Genomic DNA, 20,420 nt, shown 5'->3' with positions numbered 1-20,420 from the left:
AAGGAAGACGTTTCTCAGCAAACAGCTGAGTTTCTAAAGGTTAAGCAAAGATGAGTTATTTGACATAGTAAAAAAATTGGTAAATATGATTTCTATCTGCTGCCATGGAGTCTGGTGAATCTTCTTTCAGATTCTTTTGTAGAATTTCAGACAAACATAGCAGACCCACACTAATCCCATTATAACATTAGTTAGGAAGTGTGTCCTTAATAAATTGGGAGAAGCTTTAGAACACTAGAGCCAGATGCCATCAGACATGGTCGGAAACACACAACTATTTTAAAGGTGGCGTTTGTAACTTCCCTTTTTTAGTTGCAATGGGAATTGTAGCACTTCACCACAGACCACATTTCTCTTCACTGCTTCTTATAGGTTTCAAATGATGAAAATATTGTTTGTTATATTATTTCTCTTCTGGTTAACTTTTGTTATTCCTTATAATATTTACTGTATATCAAATAAAGGGTTTCTTATCTGTTTATGTTTGGGATGTAATTTTGAAACAGCACTGAAAATGTTTTGTATAGCATTCCTCTTCATTTGTTTTAGACTTTTTTGTAGCCAGCTTTAACATCTCTATTATTTTTAATTCATTATTGTTAAATACGAACCTGAGTGTTTTGGTCTATTGTTAGCAGCAGTGGTTTTTTAAATCAAAGTTTTTCTCATGAAGCTGACTTGTTCAACTTGTGTGTCGGTGTAAATTTCTGTCCATATATGAAGTAATTTTTATTTTTGTTAAGTTAAATGTCATTCCTTAGGCCAAATATTTTTGAAAAGGGAATATTTTTATGATGCATTTCTGAATAATTGAGGCTTCTGTGATTTATTAAGATGTGCTTCAGTCCTTAATATCATAATTTACTAGCAGGAATAATTCAAAATCTAGTTGTATCGATGGGTGGAAAATTAGAGCTGTACAGCTACATAGATGTTGCATTAAGTATTATGTGCCTTTTTCAGTGCCATGGGAGAATGGGAAACAATTCGAAGAAGAAGAAAAAAAATAAAAATAAAGACATTTCTTCACCCAGAGTGAAGGTGGCAATCAGAGATTTAATTTCTAAACTTTAGAAACTGGAGCCTGCCTTTGCAGAGTTATAGTTGAAAAAAAAAATACACCAAGCTTTCTAACATCACAGTGTGCACTCTTGTGTGCCTTGTGCTCCTGTTTTAAGCATAATGGATATGTACTCTGTTTTTGTTATTGCCCACAGAGTAAAAATTATGCTCAGAACAAATCTTCCTGCAGCAGTGCCCCACACATCAATGGGTTTCCTACTTTGGCTTCTAAGTTGGGTGAAGAAGAGGGGAAAATGTTTTATTCCTGTCTGAAGAACCAGAGAGCTGCACTGTAATCTGGTGCTATAGTTATGAATCTCTGGGGAACCTTTTGCTTGTTTTCACTATTTATTTATTCTTTGTCCTTTGTCCTCATGAGTTTCAGCCTCTATACCCTACTTCCCCAAGCTACATCTTGTATAGTTAATTACTGGAAGTAGAAGGAGGGGGGATACTCATTTTTAGATAACTTATATGAACCCATTTGGTTAGGGGCTAACCCATTGTGTATCAACTAGATAATTTTTTTAATGGGTCAACAAATTATGATTTAAAGAATTTATGTTCAGTGCTATATTTCTTTCTTCTTTAGGGGTCTTTCTTTTGGCTGTTTGTCTTTGGTTCCTTGGTTCAATCCTGAACCCGGGGCCTCAGGGACTGAATGTGTTCCTTCTGCAGGCTGGCTATTTAGAGTAGTACTTGAATTCTGTTGCATGGGATACAGTGCAGTGTAACTAGCAACACTCCAGTATGCCCAGTAAATGCTAATGACAAGCATCTTCCTAGTATTATTAGCATTTAAAATGTAATTATGTCTTTCTTTTCCAGCATCTCCATTTATTTCAATACTTTGGATGGCAGCTGATGGCAGAGCCACTGTGAGTATGCAACGTTAATATTAAGGAGAGAAAAAAAATAATATTATTCATTTAGCAAGAAAATTACTTGGTGGGGCCATAAAAGCTTTTCTGTGTTCTTTTCCCCCACTGAATCATCCAGTACAATCTCAAGAACCCAAAGGGGATAAAGACTTTGGCAGGAACATTGTAAATTGTGAAACATCTGATTTATTTTTTCAGATGAGGACATTTTCCAAAGTGCCACTGCCTGATGATACTTAGATGCAGTACTTAATAAACAATGCATCATGGATGACACTCCAGGGTCTGACCATATGATGAGAGTATTTGCAACCAGCATTTGGCATTTTTTAATGCCAAAAGAGATACAGCAGTTTCATTATATACAGAAAAATGACACGGTACAGTTGTTGACTTCCTAACAGTGGGTCGCATTCTCCTTGTAAAACCACCAGCAGTATCTGCAGCAAAGTTAAAAAAAAAATCAAGATGGTGGCTGTCTTCATGTGATTCAAGCCCCACCCCATTTTAATGTTCACTATATAGACATATTAAAAATGCTTTACTTTCACGGTCACAATTACCATTTTGCCATTTAACACACACACACACATACATACCCCACACCCCCACACCCCCCACACACCCTACTCCATACACTGCCATAACATGTCAACATCTATTGGAGAATGGTTAATGGGAAGTTTTTTCCTGAGGTGATAAGTATCTTTGCAGAGAAATGGGTAAGAATGAACATCTAATGATTTCTACTCCAAAATGGTTTGTTTCAAAATGGTTTGAAACAAGATGTGATCTGATGACACCTTCTTGAATTCAATATATGTCTCCAAAATAGAACCTTCAGCTCTCTTGGCTCCTAGAGATTATGGTGGTTGGTTTGGTCAGCAAACTTTTTTTCAATGATATGATGCAATGTAAATTGCTCTTCAAGTGCACTGATGTATTATGCTGCTGAAAAGAATAATGCTGAAATTAGAAGGATATATATAAACCATATTTTTCTAATATAGATGAGGCAGATTAGAAGCTTCAAGGATGGGTTTTCTCAAATACACTTGAAAAAAACCCCCATTAACTGTTGGGTTATATTATTGTCCAGATTTGTCTCTTCCTAGCCTTTCCAGGGTTAATTTAAAGCAACAAGCCTGAACAAGATGTTGGAATACAGGTTTATTTTGATCAAAATTCTAGATGATCCGTTCCGTTATCCATCTCCTTGGGTTTTCATAACTCAACAAACTATGACATATTTCTCCCTTTCTAAGTTATTTTCCTCTCAAAAAATGTGGGTATGCAATCCCTCTGGTGCACAGGAGACTGAGCAGGGGGTTGGACTAGATGACCTCCAAGGTCCCTTCCAACTTTACTATTACATAGCACATGGCTATGTATTAAGCAATTGGCTTAAAAATCCCGACCACATTTCAGAAATAGAAGGCACCAAAGGTTGGCCAAGTGGCTCCTGGGCCTTTTCTCTGCCAGCTCCTCAGTTTACTGGAAAATTGGAAGTGGTGAAGTAGTCACGTTGATGGCTGAATTGCTGTTTCATAATGACTATGTCTGTACTTAATGGCAGTGAAAATTACAATGGTATTGTCCTGGCGGTTTACCCTAGGGCCACTTAAGTTACAATGATTGGTGGCTGAGTTTTCCCTCCCATTAACATTCTCATCTGCCTGGTGGAAAAGAATAAGCACAAATTATTGTCCCTGCTGCTGATGGGAGAGAGTTCTGCCAGAAGCCATTTTAGACATGTTGACAGCTCTGTGCCACTTTGTTCCCTCATTTGCTCCTGTCCACTGCATCGATCACCTGCAATGCTTTAGCCATGGAACAGAGTGAGCTCCACCCATTCCTATGGATCAGTTGCTGCAGATGAGCCATGGGTTGGTATGGGCTGCCAAACGGGACATGCTGTATGTATTTGGAAACTGGTGAAGACCAAATTTTTCCAGAGGTCCTTTTGGAATAGTTGCTCATCATCGGTATATTCATGTGTGTTCTTATTAATGTCATTTATTGATTTTAATATGTTATGAATGGTTGTAGGGTTATTCTTACCAAGGACATTTATATAATATATGGTACTGTTGCAAGCTAGCTTGAATTTGAAAGGATACAGTGGCATACATATTTATCTAACAAAATTATAGTCACCTCTCCTTAATCTTGTAGGGTGGGCTGGGGAGGAAGCACAGACTGAAGCAAGGGAGATATTCCAGGGCATGCCACGGAGAAAGTCACCTTCATTAGTTGTCCCAAAGATGCTTTTTCACAAGGCAACTGGACTTTGTTTTCTTTGAAGACATATCACTTCTCATCCAAGAAGCTTCTTCAGCTTCTTGGCTGGTAGGGAATGGAAGGATTCATATTCTTTGCAGACAGCTGGTCATTTGCATTCTTTTAGCAAGTCTTTGAGGCCACCTTTGAGGTTTATCTGTGTCATCAGGATCACCTGAGTAGTGCAAATGGGTGTGGAGCCTTCTTGGAAATGTTGAAAGGACTGTGTTGTAGGAAAAACATCTTTGGGATAACTATGACCTGGATGACTGAGAATCTCCATAGACACTCCTTCTTTAGCCAGCTTCAATTCTTTTGCAACTGCAGGGAGGCTGTGAAAGGATGGGGGAGGGGAAAGTAAAAATGACTTCAAAGAGTAAGATTTTCCCTTTCTGTCACATGATCTGCTTGTCAGTTTCTATTCACTTAATATGACTAGTAGGGTGTCAGACATGCCAGTCTCCAGCTTATTCAGCAGGAAATGGACAGATGACATCCCCTTTTACATAATTACTCCATCACTTTAGCTCCATCACTGCTAAAGTGCCACAATCATGTAAACAGTAAGGTTTGTGTTGAGGGAAGATGAAAAATATTCATTCCACAATGAGTCAGACAATTTACTAGGGCTTAATTAAACCTAGGGGATAGGATAAGCTTAGAAGACATTGTCATGAGTATTGTGTTCTTAAAGAGTGGTTGCAATTTTTAAAGGCTTTGTGTGGTGGGGAATAAAATTATTTATAGCTGTTCTGACCTAGAGAGTATCACTGCAACAATTCCAGGGGAAATGTTCAGAAAAAAAATCAAACTGAATCTGTTTAGGAAATTTGCAAATTCGGCAAATGCTTCCAAGTTGTTGGAGTAACTTCACTGCATATAATTCAATTTGACAATTTGCTTTGACTTCAAATTTACTGCCGAGGTGGCGCAGCAGTTAGAGTGCAGTACTGCAGGCCACTTTAGGTGACTGTGTTCAGCAGGTCAGCGGTTCAAATCTCACCGGCTCAAGGTTGACTCAGCCTTCCATCCTTCTGGGGTAGGTAAAATGAGGACCCAGATTGTTGGGGGCAATGTAAATATATATATACATTGCTTACTGGTGTACACCGCTTAGAGAGTGCTTGCACTTAAAGCGGTATATAAGTCTCATAAATAAATAAATAAATTTGATTCAGAGATTTGATTGAATCAATTTCAAATGCAATTTCTAAATTGAAGCTTCGCACAGACCCCTAATCCAGAACATAATATTTTCTGATAGACTGAATTCAACTGGCCTGGCTAAGGAGAGAAACAAAGATTCAGCTTTTATTTATGCAAAACTGAAATACGTTGATTGGGAAGAACAGGAACGGAAACTTTGGATGGAGAAAAAGCAAAAGCCCTCCTGACACTTGTAATAGTGTAATAAGTGTTGTACAGTCATGAACATTCTCTTTTGGGACCAGGTACCTGAGAAACAGACGGTCAGTCTAACTCAGTGTTTTCCAAACTTGACAATTTTAAGGCATGTGGACTTCAACTCCCAGAATTCCACAGCCAGCATTGCTGGCTGTGGAATTCTGGGAGTTGAAGTCCACATGCCTTAAAATTGTCAAGTTTGGGAAACACTGGTCTAACTGGATGAAGACCATAACCCAAGCTTCTCCCTCACCCCACTCTGTCAGCACTAATATTGCTTTCATTTCCTTCCTCCTTCCATTATGTATTCAAGATGGACAGTGATTAATATGTATATGTTACTTATATGTAACATATTTATAAGTGTATACATATGTTGTATATAGTATGTTTAAATGTTGTTATATATGTTTACACTTTGAGAGCAAGCAACTAAATTTCACTTTTAGTATGCCATTGTGCCCACAGTTAAAAATGACAATAAAGGTTATCTATCTATCTATCTATCTATCTATCTATCTATCTATCTATCTATCTATCTATCTATCTATCCATCCAGTGGTTTTTTTCTAAAAAAAAAAGATGCCAGAACTCACACATGTCATATAACCCATCTTGCCTACCCTACAAGGTTCCATCCAAAAAAGGTGCCAGGCGTTCTATGAGAAAAAAAGCCCTGTATCTATCTGTCTGTCTGTCTGTCTGTCTGTCTGTCTGTCTGTCTGTCTGTCTGTCTGTCTGTCTGTCTATCTATCTATCTATCTATCTATCTATCTATCTATCTATCTGTTACTTTTATCATTGTCTTTCCAAACAGAGGGAGAGGGACATGCAGTATATAACCACTGTGTGCTCTAAGCTCTGTTTTATGGATCCGGGCTCAGTGTCAAAACAGTTTCACTATTTATTACCTGCAAAGTCAATTTTAAAAAGTAGTGCTGTAGGAATTCTGCTTAAACCCATAGCATAGAAGACTTGAAGTTCCACCGTATTCTGTCATTTCTGACTTACATAACAGTCTATTTGGTTTGAACTTTGGATCAATCCATCTGCTGGGTCATTTATAGATTACATAGAGTCTGGCTATAGTAATAATTATTATTCTCGTAGGTTGGATTAAAAATCATTCTACTTGTTGGAAGTGATCTAGAAGTTTCAGCTAGCAATAGAACTGATATTGACATCTTAGCAGCTGATCTATCTAGATGAATCCATGTTACGTTAGTTCTGAAGGAGCTATATTTGCTGCCTATTTGTATGCTTTTAAAGCTAATAGATGAGGCATACGTCTAAAAGAGTCCTTCCTTCCATATCAATTCTGTGCATTGAGATTATCAGGGGAAACTCATCTTTTTATTCTGTTTGTGAGAACGACAAAAAGATCTCAGGGATTGCAGCCAATTTTAAAGGCTTTTCCAAAGGGGAGTACATTTGGCATCAACAAAGTGTGTGTGTGTGTGTGTGTGTGTGTGTGTGTGTGTGTGCTTGGCATCAGATGCCCTTTTTTGTGCCAATTCACTTTTATTTGGTAATACATTAAAAATTTCTGTAACAATGATCTCCCTCAGGTTAAGTAAATTCAACTGTTTATTTTAAATTGCAGATTTTAAAGAAATCCCTGAAAATGTGATCTTAACATTCTATAAATAGTTTTTGAAAAAGAATTCACATAGATCAGGGCTAAATTCAAATACATTTTTTTGTATAGATTTTATTAGTTTTATGGGGTTAGGAATAAGATGGGATTGGGGTTGGGGTTAGGATTTAGGTTAGGGTTAGGATTAAGGTTAGGGTTGGGATTGGGGTTTTTCCAAGTAACATTCTCAATATTTAGCAAACAGCATAATGTCTGGGTTCCTATATTTAACAAACAATAATAGAAAGTAGTTAATTATCATAAACAATATGTTAATCACTCAATCTTGCTAATATATATTCAAAATTACATATCACATTCCTTTCTCTTTAATTCGTCTTCCTAGCCATTGATAAAATTTTCCCATGTTCTAAAGTACACTGAGTCTTCTTTCTTTTTTATCTTTAAAGTCAATCTATCCATTTCTGCACACTCTAGAATTTTCTTAATTAGCACTTCTTCAGCTGGTAAGTTTTCATTTTTCCAATGTTGGGAAAATACAATTCTTGCTGCCGTTAGTATGTGTAGTAATTCAAATACATTTTCATGGGGCAACTAAAACTGGGTGAAAGAAACATTTCTGGCTATGATGTTGCAAATTTTCATCCCTGTTGACATCCCTGTTGCTCCTGTCACAATGTGGTGTGTTGTTCGCTCATTAGCAGGATGATGATGAGACAGCATTGTGCTTTCGACACAGTCTTTGAGACAGAGATGATGTGATAGTTCCCAAGGAAGGAGGAAGATCAATTCCCATCTGAAACATTTTAATTTACCTTGATTGAGATGAATTTCTAATCTCCCATTCAGTAAAATCAAAGTAACTTCTGCCTTTATGGATCTTATGCCACCTCCAGCACTTCATATGTGTTTCCAACTTCCCATGTTTTGAAGAGGTTAAGATACAAAATGGACACCTAAGATATATAAGGAACCCTTGAAAACTCTATTCTTGCTTTTAAGGAGCAAAATGAATGCTTTAAATTACCCACAAAATAGCAAAAAGATTGGAATGTTTTGGCCCTGTCCATGAGATTGCTCACCTATATGCACCCCAAATCATAATTATTGCTCAAATCTTTTAACTCAAGTAATTTGAAATGCTATGGACTAGCTCCGTACCTCCATCCTGGGAGAAGTAATTTTCTGCCTCCATTCTAACACTTTGATTCTAAGAAAAGATTACACTTTGAGATAGTTTCTGAACTTCTGTTCAGTTTTTATTTCTTAGTTGGTTGATTGATTACAGTTCCCTGAAAGTGTACAAGTATTTAACAGAAAAGAAAGAAAGTAAAACAAATCAAGATAAAACAAAAACAACAGTAATAGTTAACAGAAGTTAAAATAATAATAAACCCATCAGGAGAAATAATAGTTGATATGCTTAAGAAATTTTCTTCAAATGCCTCGTTGGTCTTCAGAAAAGTGTCCAGCAAGATTCAGTTCACAGATGGCAGGGTGGGGGGGAGGAGGAATCACTATTGAACAACGTCTTCCCTCTTGCCTCACTAGGTACAGATCCATGAAGAAAGACCTCAGAAATAGACCTTAGGGTTCAGCTAGTGAGAACAATACATCCAAGTTTAATGTATTTATCTGCATGGGGTTCTAAAGTCTTTCTCTTAAGCTTCAGTTCAGGCAGACCTGTCTCAAAGCTGCTAACCCTTTTATCTTGCTTACTGCAGCTGAACTTTTAACTTAAGAAATGTGCTAATTGTAGTCTGCAGTGGGTTGATGTTGGTCTTTCTATTTTAAGATTCAAGGAAAATTTGCAGTGCTTGAGGCCAGCAAAATCAGATAAGCAGAGTGAGGTGCCAGTTGTGTCTGAGATTATTCATAATTTAGGTGTGATCAGTGAGTAGGTCATCCTGAAGGTACTTTTTCATGAGGCAACTGGACTTTCTTTTTTTTCTTTGAAGACATTTTGCTTCTCATCCATTTTGCTTCTTGGGTGAGAAGCAAAACTTCTTCAAAGAGAAAAAAGAAAGCCCAGTTACTTCACAAAAAAGCACCTTTGGGACAACCATGACGTGAATGACTGAGAATCAAGATAGATAGTGAGTAGGTCCTTCTCTTTTCCATACTAAATTAGGCCATCAGATGTGGCCTCACTATCAGATCTTAAGCTGTGGCCAGGCTAATATTTAAGGAGGGAGGATTATCTTAGCCGTCATCTTTTTGGACTTTAAAGCTCATTATCAATAATAATGCCCCCCAAAAAACAAACAGAGTATCTAATAGAGCAGGGGTGTCAAACTCAATTTCATTGAGGGCCGCATCTGCATTGTGGTTGCCCTCAGGGGTCTGGGTGGGTGTGGCCAGGGTGGGTGTGGCCTATTGGGTGGGCATGGCCAGCTCTACATTGTTCAATTCAAGGGTACCAGTGGGGGCCTGGGCTGGAGTGGGATAGTTCTGAGGGTCTCTGGCAGAAGGAGGTGGGACCGGGGCAAGTGCCAAGGCATGGTCCACTGGAGGAGCCTCACTGCCTGCTGAAACCCCTCCGCCAGAGCCCATCAAGCCGGATATGTGAAGTAAGCGAGGGCCATTTGTTGGCCACTTCCAGGCGATGGTGCATTTCTTTTTTTTTTTTTTTTTTTTATTAAAATTTTTCAAAAGTTTTACAAGTAAGAATCCACCCCCCCCCTCCCCAACCACCCCACCCCCCCCCGACTTCCCAGAACTGAATATAGGATTATTTAACAAATATTTTAAAAATAACATTTGCAACTTATAAAATAATTAATAATAATAATAAAAATCACAGTAATAATATATATAATAATAATATACATAACATGAACTTTAAAATGAATAATATATACTAAAAAAAAAATAAAAAAAGAAGAGAGAGAGAGAAAGAAGAAAGAAGAAAGTAGACGAAGAATAAAGCATATATATATAAAAAAAAAAAAAAAAAAAAATATATGAATAATAATACGTAAAAAATGTATATATATAAAAAAGAAAAAGAAGAAAGAAAGAAAGAAAAAACAATCATTACAAATTATAAAAAGGCTAAATAATATTTTTCCATATCCAGATTTTGTTGTATAAAATTTATCCATTTTTCCCATACCGCAAAAAATTTTTCTTGAGATTGCTCCTTTAAGAAAGCCGAAATCTTTGCCATTTCTGCCAAATACGAAACTTTATGAAACCATTCTTGTAAAGTAGGCAAAGATTCCTTCTTCCAATATTGTCCTATTAACAACCTAGCGGCTGTAATCAAATTTAACATCAATATAACCTCCTTAGCATCACAGTCAATAACAATACCTAGTAAAAATAATTGCGGAGTAAATTTTACCCTCCTTTTAAAAATTCTTTGAATATTCCACCATATCTTAATCCAAAAAGCTTTTATATGCTTACACGTCCACCAAATATGGTAATAGGTAGCATCCAAATATCCACATCTCCAGCATTTCGGCTGTAGATTAGGGTACATAATGGACATTTTCTTTGGGTCAAGGTGCCATCTATAAAACATCTTATAAAAATTCTCTCTTAAATTTTGCGCTTGTGTGAATTTAACATTTCTTATCCAAATAAGTTCCCAAGTATCCATTGAAATCGTTTCACCAATATTCTGTGCCCATTTAATCATACAATCTTTAACTAGTTCAAGTTCTGAATCTAATTCCACTAAAACCCCATAAACTCTCTTAATATGGGTTGGCCTTTGATCTCTTACTTGTTTTAAAAAAATTTCATCTTCTCTAAGCCAGCCCATTTTACAATCCATCTTCCATCTATCCACTATTTGTCTATATTGGAACCATGAATAAGTTAAGTTTTCATGTGTTAATTCTTCCAAAGATTTTAACTGCCAGTCTTGGCCATCCCATCTTAATAACTGTACGTAAGAGACCTTGTCCATATTTACCCCTTTCCTTATACCTTCTATGGCATGCCGAGGTATAGCCCATAATGGTATTTTGAAGTCACTTTTATAATACTTTCTCCACACTCTTAGCAAAGAGTTTCTTATAATATGAGACTTAAAAACCCAATCCACTTTTTTATTAAATATTAAATAGGCATGCCATCCAAAAAGTAGGTCCCAGCCTTCCAAATGAAGTATTTCTGTATTTGTTAAATTCACCCAGTCGCTAATCAATGTCAATACTACAGCATCATAATACAATTTCATATTTGGTACCTTGAGTCCACCTCTCTCACGAAAATCTTGCATTATTTTAAGTTTCACCCTTGGTTTTTTCCCTGCCCAAACAAATTTATTAATACCTTTTTGCCATTCATCTAAATTACGTTCATTCTTTAAAATAGGTAACATTTGAAACAAAAAAATAAACTTTGGCAGGACATTCATTTTAATAACTGCAATTCTGCCCATAAGGGATAACTGTAAATTATTCCAGTTTTTTAAATCCTTCTGTACCTCCATCCACAGCTTTTCATAATTATTTTTATACAATTTTACATTAGAAGCAGATAATGTAACCCCCAAATATTTTACCTTATCAACAATTTCAAAGTCTGTTAAGTTAACTAGAGCCTGTTTATCACCATTAGTCATGTTTTTGGCTAATATTTTGGTCTTATTATTATTAATTTTAAAGCCAGAAACACGTCCATATTGTTGAATCAATTGTAATAATTTCACCACCGAAGAAACAGGTTGAGACAAAGTAACAACCAAGTCATCTGCAAAGGCTCTTAATTTATATTCTTTTTTATTAATTTCTATTCCTTTTATTTCTTGAGACTCCCGAATTTTAATCAACAAAATTTCCAGTGTTAAAACAAACAATAACGGAGACAACGGGCATCCCTGTCTTGTTCCTTTTTCTATTACAAAAGCCTCTGACAAACCCCCATTTACAATAATTTGAGCAGTCTGTTTTTGATATATATTGGATAATACTTGTAATATATTTTGTCCAAAATTCATCTCCTTGATTAAACACAACATAAACTGCCAATTCACTTGGTCAAAGGCTTTTTCAGCATCCAAAAATATCAGGCCTGCAGAGACTTGGTTATTCTTTTCTAAATACTCTAATAAATTAATAATTTGTCTAACGTTATTCTTCATATACCTTCCAGTTATAAAACCCGATTGATCCCTATGTATAAACTGCTGCAAGATCCCCATAAGCCTGTTAGCTAAAATTTTTGCAAAAATTTTATAATCCACATTTAAAAGAGATATAGGCCTATAATTTTTAGGCAAAGTAAGATCTTGACTATCTTTTGGAATCAATGATATAAATGCATTACGCCAGGATGGAGGGATCTCTAACCCCTGTAATAAATTATTAAACAGTTCACACAACGGTTGAATCATCTCTTCTACTAAAGCTTTATAATAAATAGATGTCAACCCATCCGTACCCGGCGCTTTGCCCAATTTCAATTGTTTAATAGCTGTAACAATTTCTTCCTTAGTAATTAAACCGTTAATCTTTTTTTCCTGATCTTCTGTTAATTTAGGAAAGTTAACTTTGCCTAAATAATTATTTATATCTGTAATTTGAATATTAGTACCCTTATATAATTTTTGATAGTATTCTAAAAAAGATTTCTTAATCAATTCTTTCTGATAAACCAATTTACCATTATAATTTATTTTATCTATGTTCCTCTGTTTCTGTTTTTTTCTTAACTGATAAGCCAACCATCTCCCTGGTTTATTAGCATTACAAAATGTATTTTGTTTCATAAATAGCAAATTAGTTGCAGCTTGATCAGCCATCAGCATGTTAAATTGTGTTTTTAACAATTTTAAAGCTCCTTTAACCTTTTCATCTAAGGGATTTGAAATTAAAAGTTTCTCTTTTAATTTAATCTCCTCTTCCAAGTCTTTCCGTTTCTGAGTCTGTTTCTGTCTATGCAAATTATTCATTTTTATCAAAATACCACGCATAAAAGCTTTACTTGCATCCCAGACCATTGACATTGATGTTCCCTTGTTCATATTTAAAGTAAAATATTCCTTTAAACATTCCTTTAATTTATGAACATTTTTTTCTTGTTTAAATAAATTCTCATTCACCCTCCAGGATCTCCTATCTTCTTTCTCTACAAACAGTTCCATCCAAACTGGACTATGATCGGACAATGTCCTAGGAAAAATTTTTACATTCTTCACCCTGTTGTATAAATCTGTTGTGATCAAAAAGAAATCAATTCTTGAGAAAGATTGGTGTCTATCTGAAAAAAACGTAAAATCCTTTTCTTCTTGATTACGTTCACGCCAATAGTCTCTCAATTCCCAATCTTCTTTCATATCAAAAAAGGCTTTAGGTAATTTAGCCTGTTTAAAAAAGGTAGAAGAGCCTTTTTTGTCCATTTGTATATCTAAGACACCATTCCAGTCTCCCATTAAAATCACAGATCTATAGTCCAACAAAGTTATTTTCTGATGTAGTAACCTATAAAATTGCTCCTGTTGCTGGTTTGGTGCATACAACCCCACAATAAGAATTTTCTTGCCATATAAACCAAGTTCAAGCATAACATATCTTCCATAAGGATCTGATTCTAACAAGGTAGCAGATAAATTCTGTTTAACATAGATTACCACACCCCCTTTCTTCCCAGGGGCGGGAGATACAAAATGAGATCCCAAGCGAGGATTATTTAAATATTTTTGATCTTTAGCTGTAATATGAGTTTCTTGCAAGCAAATAATATCATTGTTATGTTGTTTCAAATAGTGGTAAATTTTTTTTCTCTTTTGAGGAATGTTTAATCCATTAACATTCCAGGACAGGAGCTTTGCCATCTCCCTTGGCCTTCAGCCTGGAGAAGATCCGCTCAAATTCTGCTGCTGATGAATATGTAGCAGAGCTTTTGGGTCTTGCTCCTCCCACCGGCACTGAAGCAATTTGCTGAGTAGATTCTTCAATTTCTTTTTCTTTTTCTTTTTTCTGTTGTTCTTTTTCTTTACGTTTATGTGCTGCACGGGTCATTCTCTGTTCTTTAACTTCTGGTTGAGACATCCATACCACCTGTCCAGCAGTCATCATCCCTGTACCTTCAGATTTCTGTTCCATCTCTTTGTCACTCAAGACTTTATGCATCATGGGCAAAGGAGAGCCTGCTCCCAGGACCATTTTATAAAATTCCTTAGCTTTAGCAACTGTATTAAGTCTATAACGTGTCCCCGCATGGCTCAAAACAATGCCCATCGGAATCTCCCATCTAAATGGCATTTGTCTTGCTTTAAGTTCATTTACCAAAAAAGCAAAATCTTTTCTGCTTCTTAAAATTTTAGGTGGAATTTCCTTTAAAATAATAATATCTTGGGCAGCAATCTGAAATCTTTTATTATAAAAAGTTTGTAGAATCTGATTTCGCAAAGACTTCTTAGCAAAATATATCACCACATCTCTAGGCAAATTCCTCTGTTTTGCAATCCAAGAATTAACTCTATAAATTCTTTCCACATCCCCACGTAACTCTTCTTTATCAATATTCAAAATAACAGCCAAGTCATTAATCACCATTTCCATCAAATCTTGAGTTTTATCTTCTTTCAGACCCCTTATTCTCAAAGCATATTCCATCTGTCTATACTGGAACATAAGAATATCATCTTGTGAAGTCTCCACTTTTTTCTCCATATCTTGAAATTTATAATCCAAAAGTTCAACTGTTTCTTCAATTTCCTCTACTCTGGAGTCCAGCTTCACAACCACTGAGGCCATTCCAGATAGAGCTAGAAGTATATCATCCCTCAAAATAGCATTATTCTGTTCTAAAAGCTCCTTCATCTCTTTCTTCATTTCCTCCTTAGTTTCAGATTTATTCTGGTCCAAAAGTTGTTTCATTTCCTCCCTAAACTGTGAGACAGCACTTACCATTATTTCTTTAATGTCTTGTGCTGATGTGCCAGATGGGGGAGGTGAAGGTGGAGTAGATTTAGGTTGCTGCACTGAGGGTATTATTTTAAGTTGTTGTTGCACAGTAGAAGTAGCAGGAGAAGAAGTTACTTTAGAAGCTGCAGTAGCTGGTTGTCGTTTTGAAGCCATTTTAATTTATCTTCCTTTCTTCTTAAAAATACCGATAAAAATAAGTAATCCAAAAAAAAAATTAAAAATAAGATAAAATAGAATAAAATAAGATCAATCTAAAAGTCACCAAGAATAAAAAAGTAGAAAAGTAAAAAAAAAGCAGTATTAAACAACAATTCAGCCGATCCGTCTTTTAAAGGAAAAAACTTTCAAAACGCCATTTTACTTTCACTCTCACTTTTCCGCCCAAAAAAAAAAAAGAGAAAGCTCAAAAAAATAAAAAAAAATCAGCACATACTAAATAAACTAAATAAACTAAAAAAAAATAAAATAAAGCTAAACTATAAATAAAATCCTTTAAACAGTTCTGTCCGGTTTAAGATTACTCACGGTTTCTTTAAGTACGGAGATGGTAGCGGCGTCTCGCTTTGTTTCCGAAGAAACAAAGACAGCTGAGAGGCGGAGAAGGCAATGAACTCCGAGGGAACCCTCTTTCTACCCCCCTAAAAATAAAAATCCAGGGAGAGTTAAGAGGTTCTACCTCTATTCATGCGATCTCTACCCCTTCCCTTCGCCCGGGAAGGGGATTGCGAGCCGCGGGCCAGCTGGTAAACGCTGTGCTCCGCGGATCTGACACCTTCTCAGGAGGACGGCTACAAAGTAGCCGCCATCTCCACCGCTTTAACCACCGGAAGCCACGATGGTGCATTTCTTTATTCCTCACAAAGGGTGACACCTCCTCAGCATGCACCCAAGGGGCGGGACCGACATGGCAGGGGCTGGTTCCTCGCTGTTTCCAGATGGCCTTGTGAACCTAAGATTGAATGCATGTCAGCATATATGGCCACCACAAAATTGTACATTGGCTCCTGGCCGGCCTGGGCCAGGGCCAAGGCAGTGGGAGCCGTTCCCTCACTGTTTCCAAGATGGCTTTGCGGGCCACATGAAACCACTTCGCGGGCCGCATCCTGCCCCCGGGCCTTGTATTTGACATGTCTGTAATAGACCTTGCTGAATCAGGTAATATGATCCTGACTTCCACTTTTTCTGCTATGTTCGGAACCAATTCCAGTTCCCAAAGATGCAAAGGAAGCCCAAGGCAGAGCACATTCCAACAATTGGATCTAGATGCAACTAAGGCATATGTCACCATAGCCAGACAGGATCTTATCAAAAATAGATGCAGCGGCTGTTCACGCCGAGGTGATCAAAGGCATCTTGGCTACACCTTTCAAGTAAGCCCACATTTCTAGCAAGCTGAAGTATGGGCATGTGACAGGTTGCTTATAGGGCAAATTCAACATGTGGAGATGTTTGGTTGTATGGCTGAGGCTTCAGATAAGAATGTATGTTACAATATGAAATATCAATGGTAGACTAAAGAGCAGGGCTTTTTTTCTCATAGAACGCCCAGAACGGATTTCCGGCACCTTTTTTCGATGAAATCTTGTAGGGTAGGCAAGGCGGGTTGTATGACATGTGTGAGTTCTGGCACTTTTTTTTTTTTTTTAGAAAAAAAACACTGCTAAAGAGACACAGTTGGCAACTAGCTCTGGGGACTTAACAGAATGTATAGGCACAAAAGCAAGTGAGAGCTGGCATAGCACACACTTGGGAATGGAAAATTGTAGTTTGGGTATGAATGAATGATGTGAAAGGAAACTCAAAATGGACAATGGGTTCGGAAGAAGGCAAGTTATTCTTGCAAGACAATTCAGGAATCTCCTGCCCTAGTGGAAGACCATTGGATATCAAACCCAAGTATAACTGTGTGATACTTTTTGAAGACTTTATCTTTGTGAAGACAGTCTTGCCTTTTTCCATGATTTTTTAAAATCAATGTTATTTAATTTGTAGGACCTTAACCCAGAGACATGTTGTGCCAATATCTGCTCTTTCTCAAGTTATAACTCACAGTGCATATATTAAAGAAAACCACCAAAATAAAATGCATTATGTTATGGGGAAATCACTTCCGTGCACATCTATTTAAAATTTTAAAAATTAAATAATAAGACAAAGGATGGTGAATTGAGATACTAAAGTGAAGCATAGTACCCTTTATTGCCAGGATTGAACAAAGAACGTAGAACTTTGCATACTTACATTGATTAAATATGTGAATAACCAGCTGTGTAACACACCAATGAGTAGAAGTTCATTCCAGTTCAAAATCTACAAATACATGATCACTGTAACCACACTACTTCCACTAGAGATGATTCATACGTTTAACTGCTAGTCCTTAAGGAAGGATTCACTGGGTGATGTTTGTCGGTTGAACCTTCATATTTATGTCTCATTGATTTTGTAGGATTAACTTAGCTATGTTGTGGTACGAACTAGTGACAAAAATTTAGGCTGAGTCTCTCCTTCCCCTGATTCTTTGCCGTTTGCCAAGCTCTGCCATGGGAATGGCTGCCGAGTGATACAAAGATTGCTGGTAGTTATGCCATGTGCAGGTTTTCATACTTTACATACCTTTGAGTCCTGGACATGCATTCTCACCATACTTGCTTTTACCCTTTGAATATTAGAGACCGATATAAAGCTGCAAAGCTTCATTTTCAGATGGCTGCTTTTGGTTTGTGTTCCTGTGTCTAACTACCCTTAACACAGACTAGCTTGCTGCAGGTGTGAAACAGGAAGCTGTACTGAAAGAGACAAAAGAGCCCAGTAGTTTTTCTCTAGGAGCTCCACATGAATCAATTTTAATTACAGCATGTTATGCTTCAGCTCCTGGCTTTCCCATTTGCTATGTGGCGAGCATGTTTGAAAGATTGCATTCTATAGCAAGCTCTATCTTCATCTCCTCCTCCTCCTCCTCCTCCTCCTCCTCCTCTGTTCTCTGCAAATGTTACAACACCAATTGAAATTTCCTCTTTTCTTTCTTTTCTGCGTGCCTTGCAGATCCCTTTGCGTCAGAAGACGAGGAAGAAAAATCAAGGTACTGAGTCTGCTTTGTTCCTCTTTTTGTTTATGTTGATATCTTGCTCGTGTGAAACTGAGGGCTTTTCGAATCAGCTTGTGGTGGTGGCGGTGGTGGCGACTGCTATATCGTACTCTGTTCAGTTTTTGGTTTGATTAAGAGCGGAAAACAATGACATGCTCTTCATTTGTGCTAAACTGCTTTGGTATGTAAATAATGGTCTGTGTGTATCTCTCTCTCTCTGTTTGTATGTGTATGTGAAACAAGCTGTGACAAATAATTCTGAGGCAAATCAGCTTTGAAGGATACTTTAGCCATATATTAATACTTGTTGGAAAGATCTCTAAGAGTAAAAATTAGCAGCTGATTTTCATTGGAAATATATTTCTCATTCTGTGGGATATTTCTAAAAGTGTCACTTTTACTAATTTAACTTGGTGAACTATTCATACCCTGAAAATCCTAGGGTGTATTATTTAAAAGAAAAAAAAAATAGTATTTTGCTTGTTTTGTTTTTTTAAAAAAATGACACTGGTCATATCCTGAAAATCCTAGGGTGTATTTAAAGGAGAAAAAAAATAGTATTTTTGCTTGTTTTGTTTTTTTCAAAAAAGTGACACTTGCTTCTATTTGTACAGGTGTTTACAGCATGAGTCGCCGAAGGATCTCATGTAAGGATCTCGGACTGGCTGATTGTCAGGGATGGCTGTATAAAAAAAAGGAAAAAGGAGGCTTTATTGGCAACAAATGGAAAAAGTTTTGGTGTGTCCTGAAGGCTTCATCATTATATTGGTACAGCAATCAACTGGTAAGAATGTTAATCTCTTCATTTCTATAAATAAATTAAAACAGAATCTTACTTTCCTACAATGAAGTCCTGCCTAAAATTCAACAACATGTATATATATATATAAACATATGGTGCATTTCTGTATCATGTCTGAGGCAATTCAACAATGGTGGGAAAGACACTGTTTTCTGACATGGATAGTGGGGTTGTCTGTTTTTGATGAAAAATATGTAAGTAAACTATATCACCTGTCAGCCAACAGCCAGGGAGTAGTTTGGAGCTTGTAATAAATTCTGTGCAGTCAATCCTATCCACATTCTAGATTTGTAAGGTAGGAAAGGGAAAATGTTATGATTGGAACAGCTACAGATTCTACTTCTTCCCCTCTACCTCTCCATAAGACTGGCAGCAACCTTGCTGGCTTTCTGAACAGCCCTTGAAACATGGTGACATGGCTTGGGGATTAAAAGATAATACAACCTGCTAGATGCCATGCATGCCAACTAATGGAAAGCATCTTAGGGATATTTTATGCTATTTTGTTTTTTTATTTCTTTTACTTTGTTTTTTAATTCAAATTGGTTATTTTAATGTTTTTTATATATTTAGGTTACTATTTTGAATGTGGGATGGGCAGCTAAATCAAACTGATTGAATCAGTCAACAAATGAAAGCTGTGTGTGCTCTTTTTGTCTAACAGTTCTCACTAGCTTGATGCAAATGAACTTATAGATCGACAACCCAAGCAATTTATTTATTGGATACAAGTGTTTATGTCCCACTTTCCTTATACCCATGTACGATTCACAGATGTCCTTTCCATTATTGTTCCAAGATGGCATTTTTTAAATAATTTCAGTTTGTCCTTAATTTTTTGGGAAGTCAACATTGATAAATTAATGTCAGCAAAGTATAACATAAGTAGTTTCCGTTTCTAATACTGTTGTTATGCCAACTGTTTTTTATCTGTCTTCTCCACTCTTCTGGCGTCCTCATAGATTGGATTACAATACCTTTGTAGTCACTGCCCTGTTTGGAGATTATAGGACTTGCGTTTAAATATGGTTAAAATTTTCTTTCCAATACTGCATTCGTAAGAGTAATCTGGCATAACATTTTTTTAAAAAAACTAGTTAGGGAGTTACTTATAATGTCTGGGCCCACAGTAAGCAGGACAAAGCACCATTTCCACAATGTATGATCCATTTGAGTTTCTTATTTGCCTCCAGTCAGTTCAGGGCCACGCATAGGAGCTCAAAAAATTAAGATGGCAAGTGCAATCGAGCTACCATCCTTTTTTCGTATCTAGAAGAGCTATGCAATGAACATTAAAAGAGTTTTTGGTTGTGTGGTTGCATCTGCCATCTTGACTTTGTTGAACCTCCCTGTGGGCCTTCTGAATCAATCTATCTGATGTTAAATCTGCCATGACAGACATGGCATTGGCTTCCTTCCA

At 36.7% G+C, this 20,420-nt stretch overlaps 1 protein-coding gene across 2 annotated transcripts in view; it reads left to right on the top strand.

Moving 5' to 3' along the window:
• IPCEF1 (interaction protein for cytohesin exchange factors 1) overlaps window positions 1–20,420 on the top strand; it is a 58,045-nt gene that overhangs the window by 13,532 nt on the left and 24,093 nt on the right. The window contains exons 3-5 of one of the 2 annotated variants that reach the window (XM_039358259.1): window positions 1,891–1,940; window positions 18,156–18,192; window positions 18,813–18,982. In XM_039358259.1, coding sequence (XP_039214193.1) covers window positions 1,917–1,940; window positions 18,156–18,192; window positions 18,813–18,982 — 231 coding nt within the window. In that variant the 5' untranslated portion in view covers window positions 1,891–1,916. Of the gene's footprint in view, window positions 1–1,890; window positions 1,941–18,155; window positions 18,193–18,254; window positions 18,380–18,812; window positions 18,983–20,420 lie in introns of those variants that run through there. The other variant, XM_039358260.1, reaches the window with a different exon arrangement.

This window comes from Crotalus tigris, unplaced genomic scaffold (genome assembly GCF_016545835.1).
Source record: "Crotalus tigris isolate CLP2741 ecotype Arizona unplaced genomic scaffold, ASM1654583v1 scf7180000019007.31208882:3723066, whole genome shotgun sequence".
In the NCBI taxonomy this organism is placed as follows: Eukaryota; Metazoa; Chordata; class Lepidosauria; order Squamata; family Viperidae; genus Crotalus; species Crotalus tigris.
Note: the sequence above shows the minus strand (reverse complement) of the source record. Positions and strands in the feature narration are given on the sequence as shown.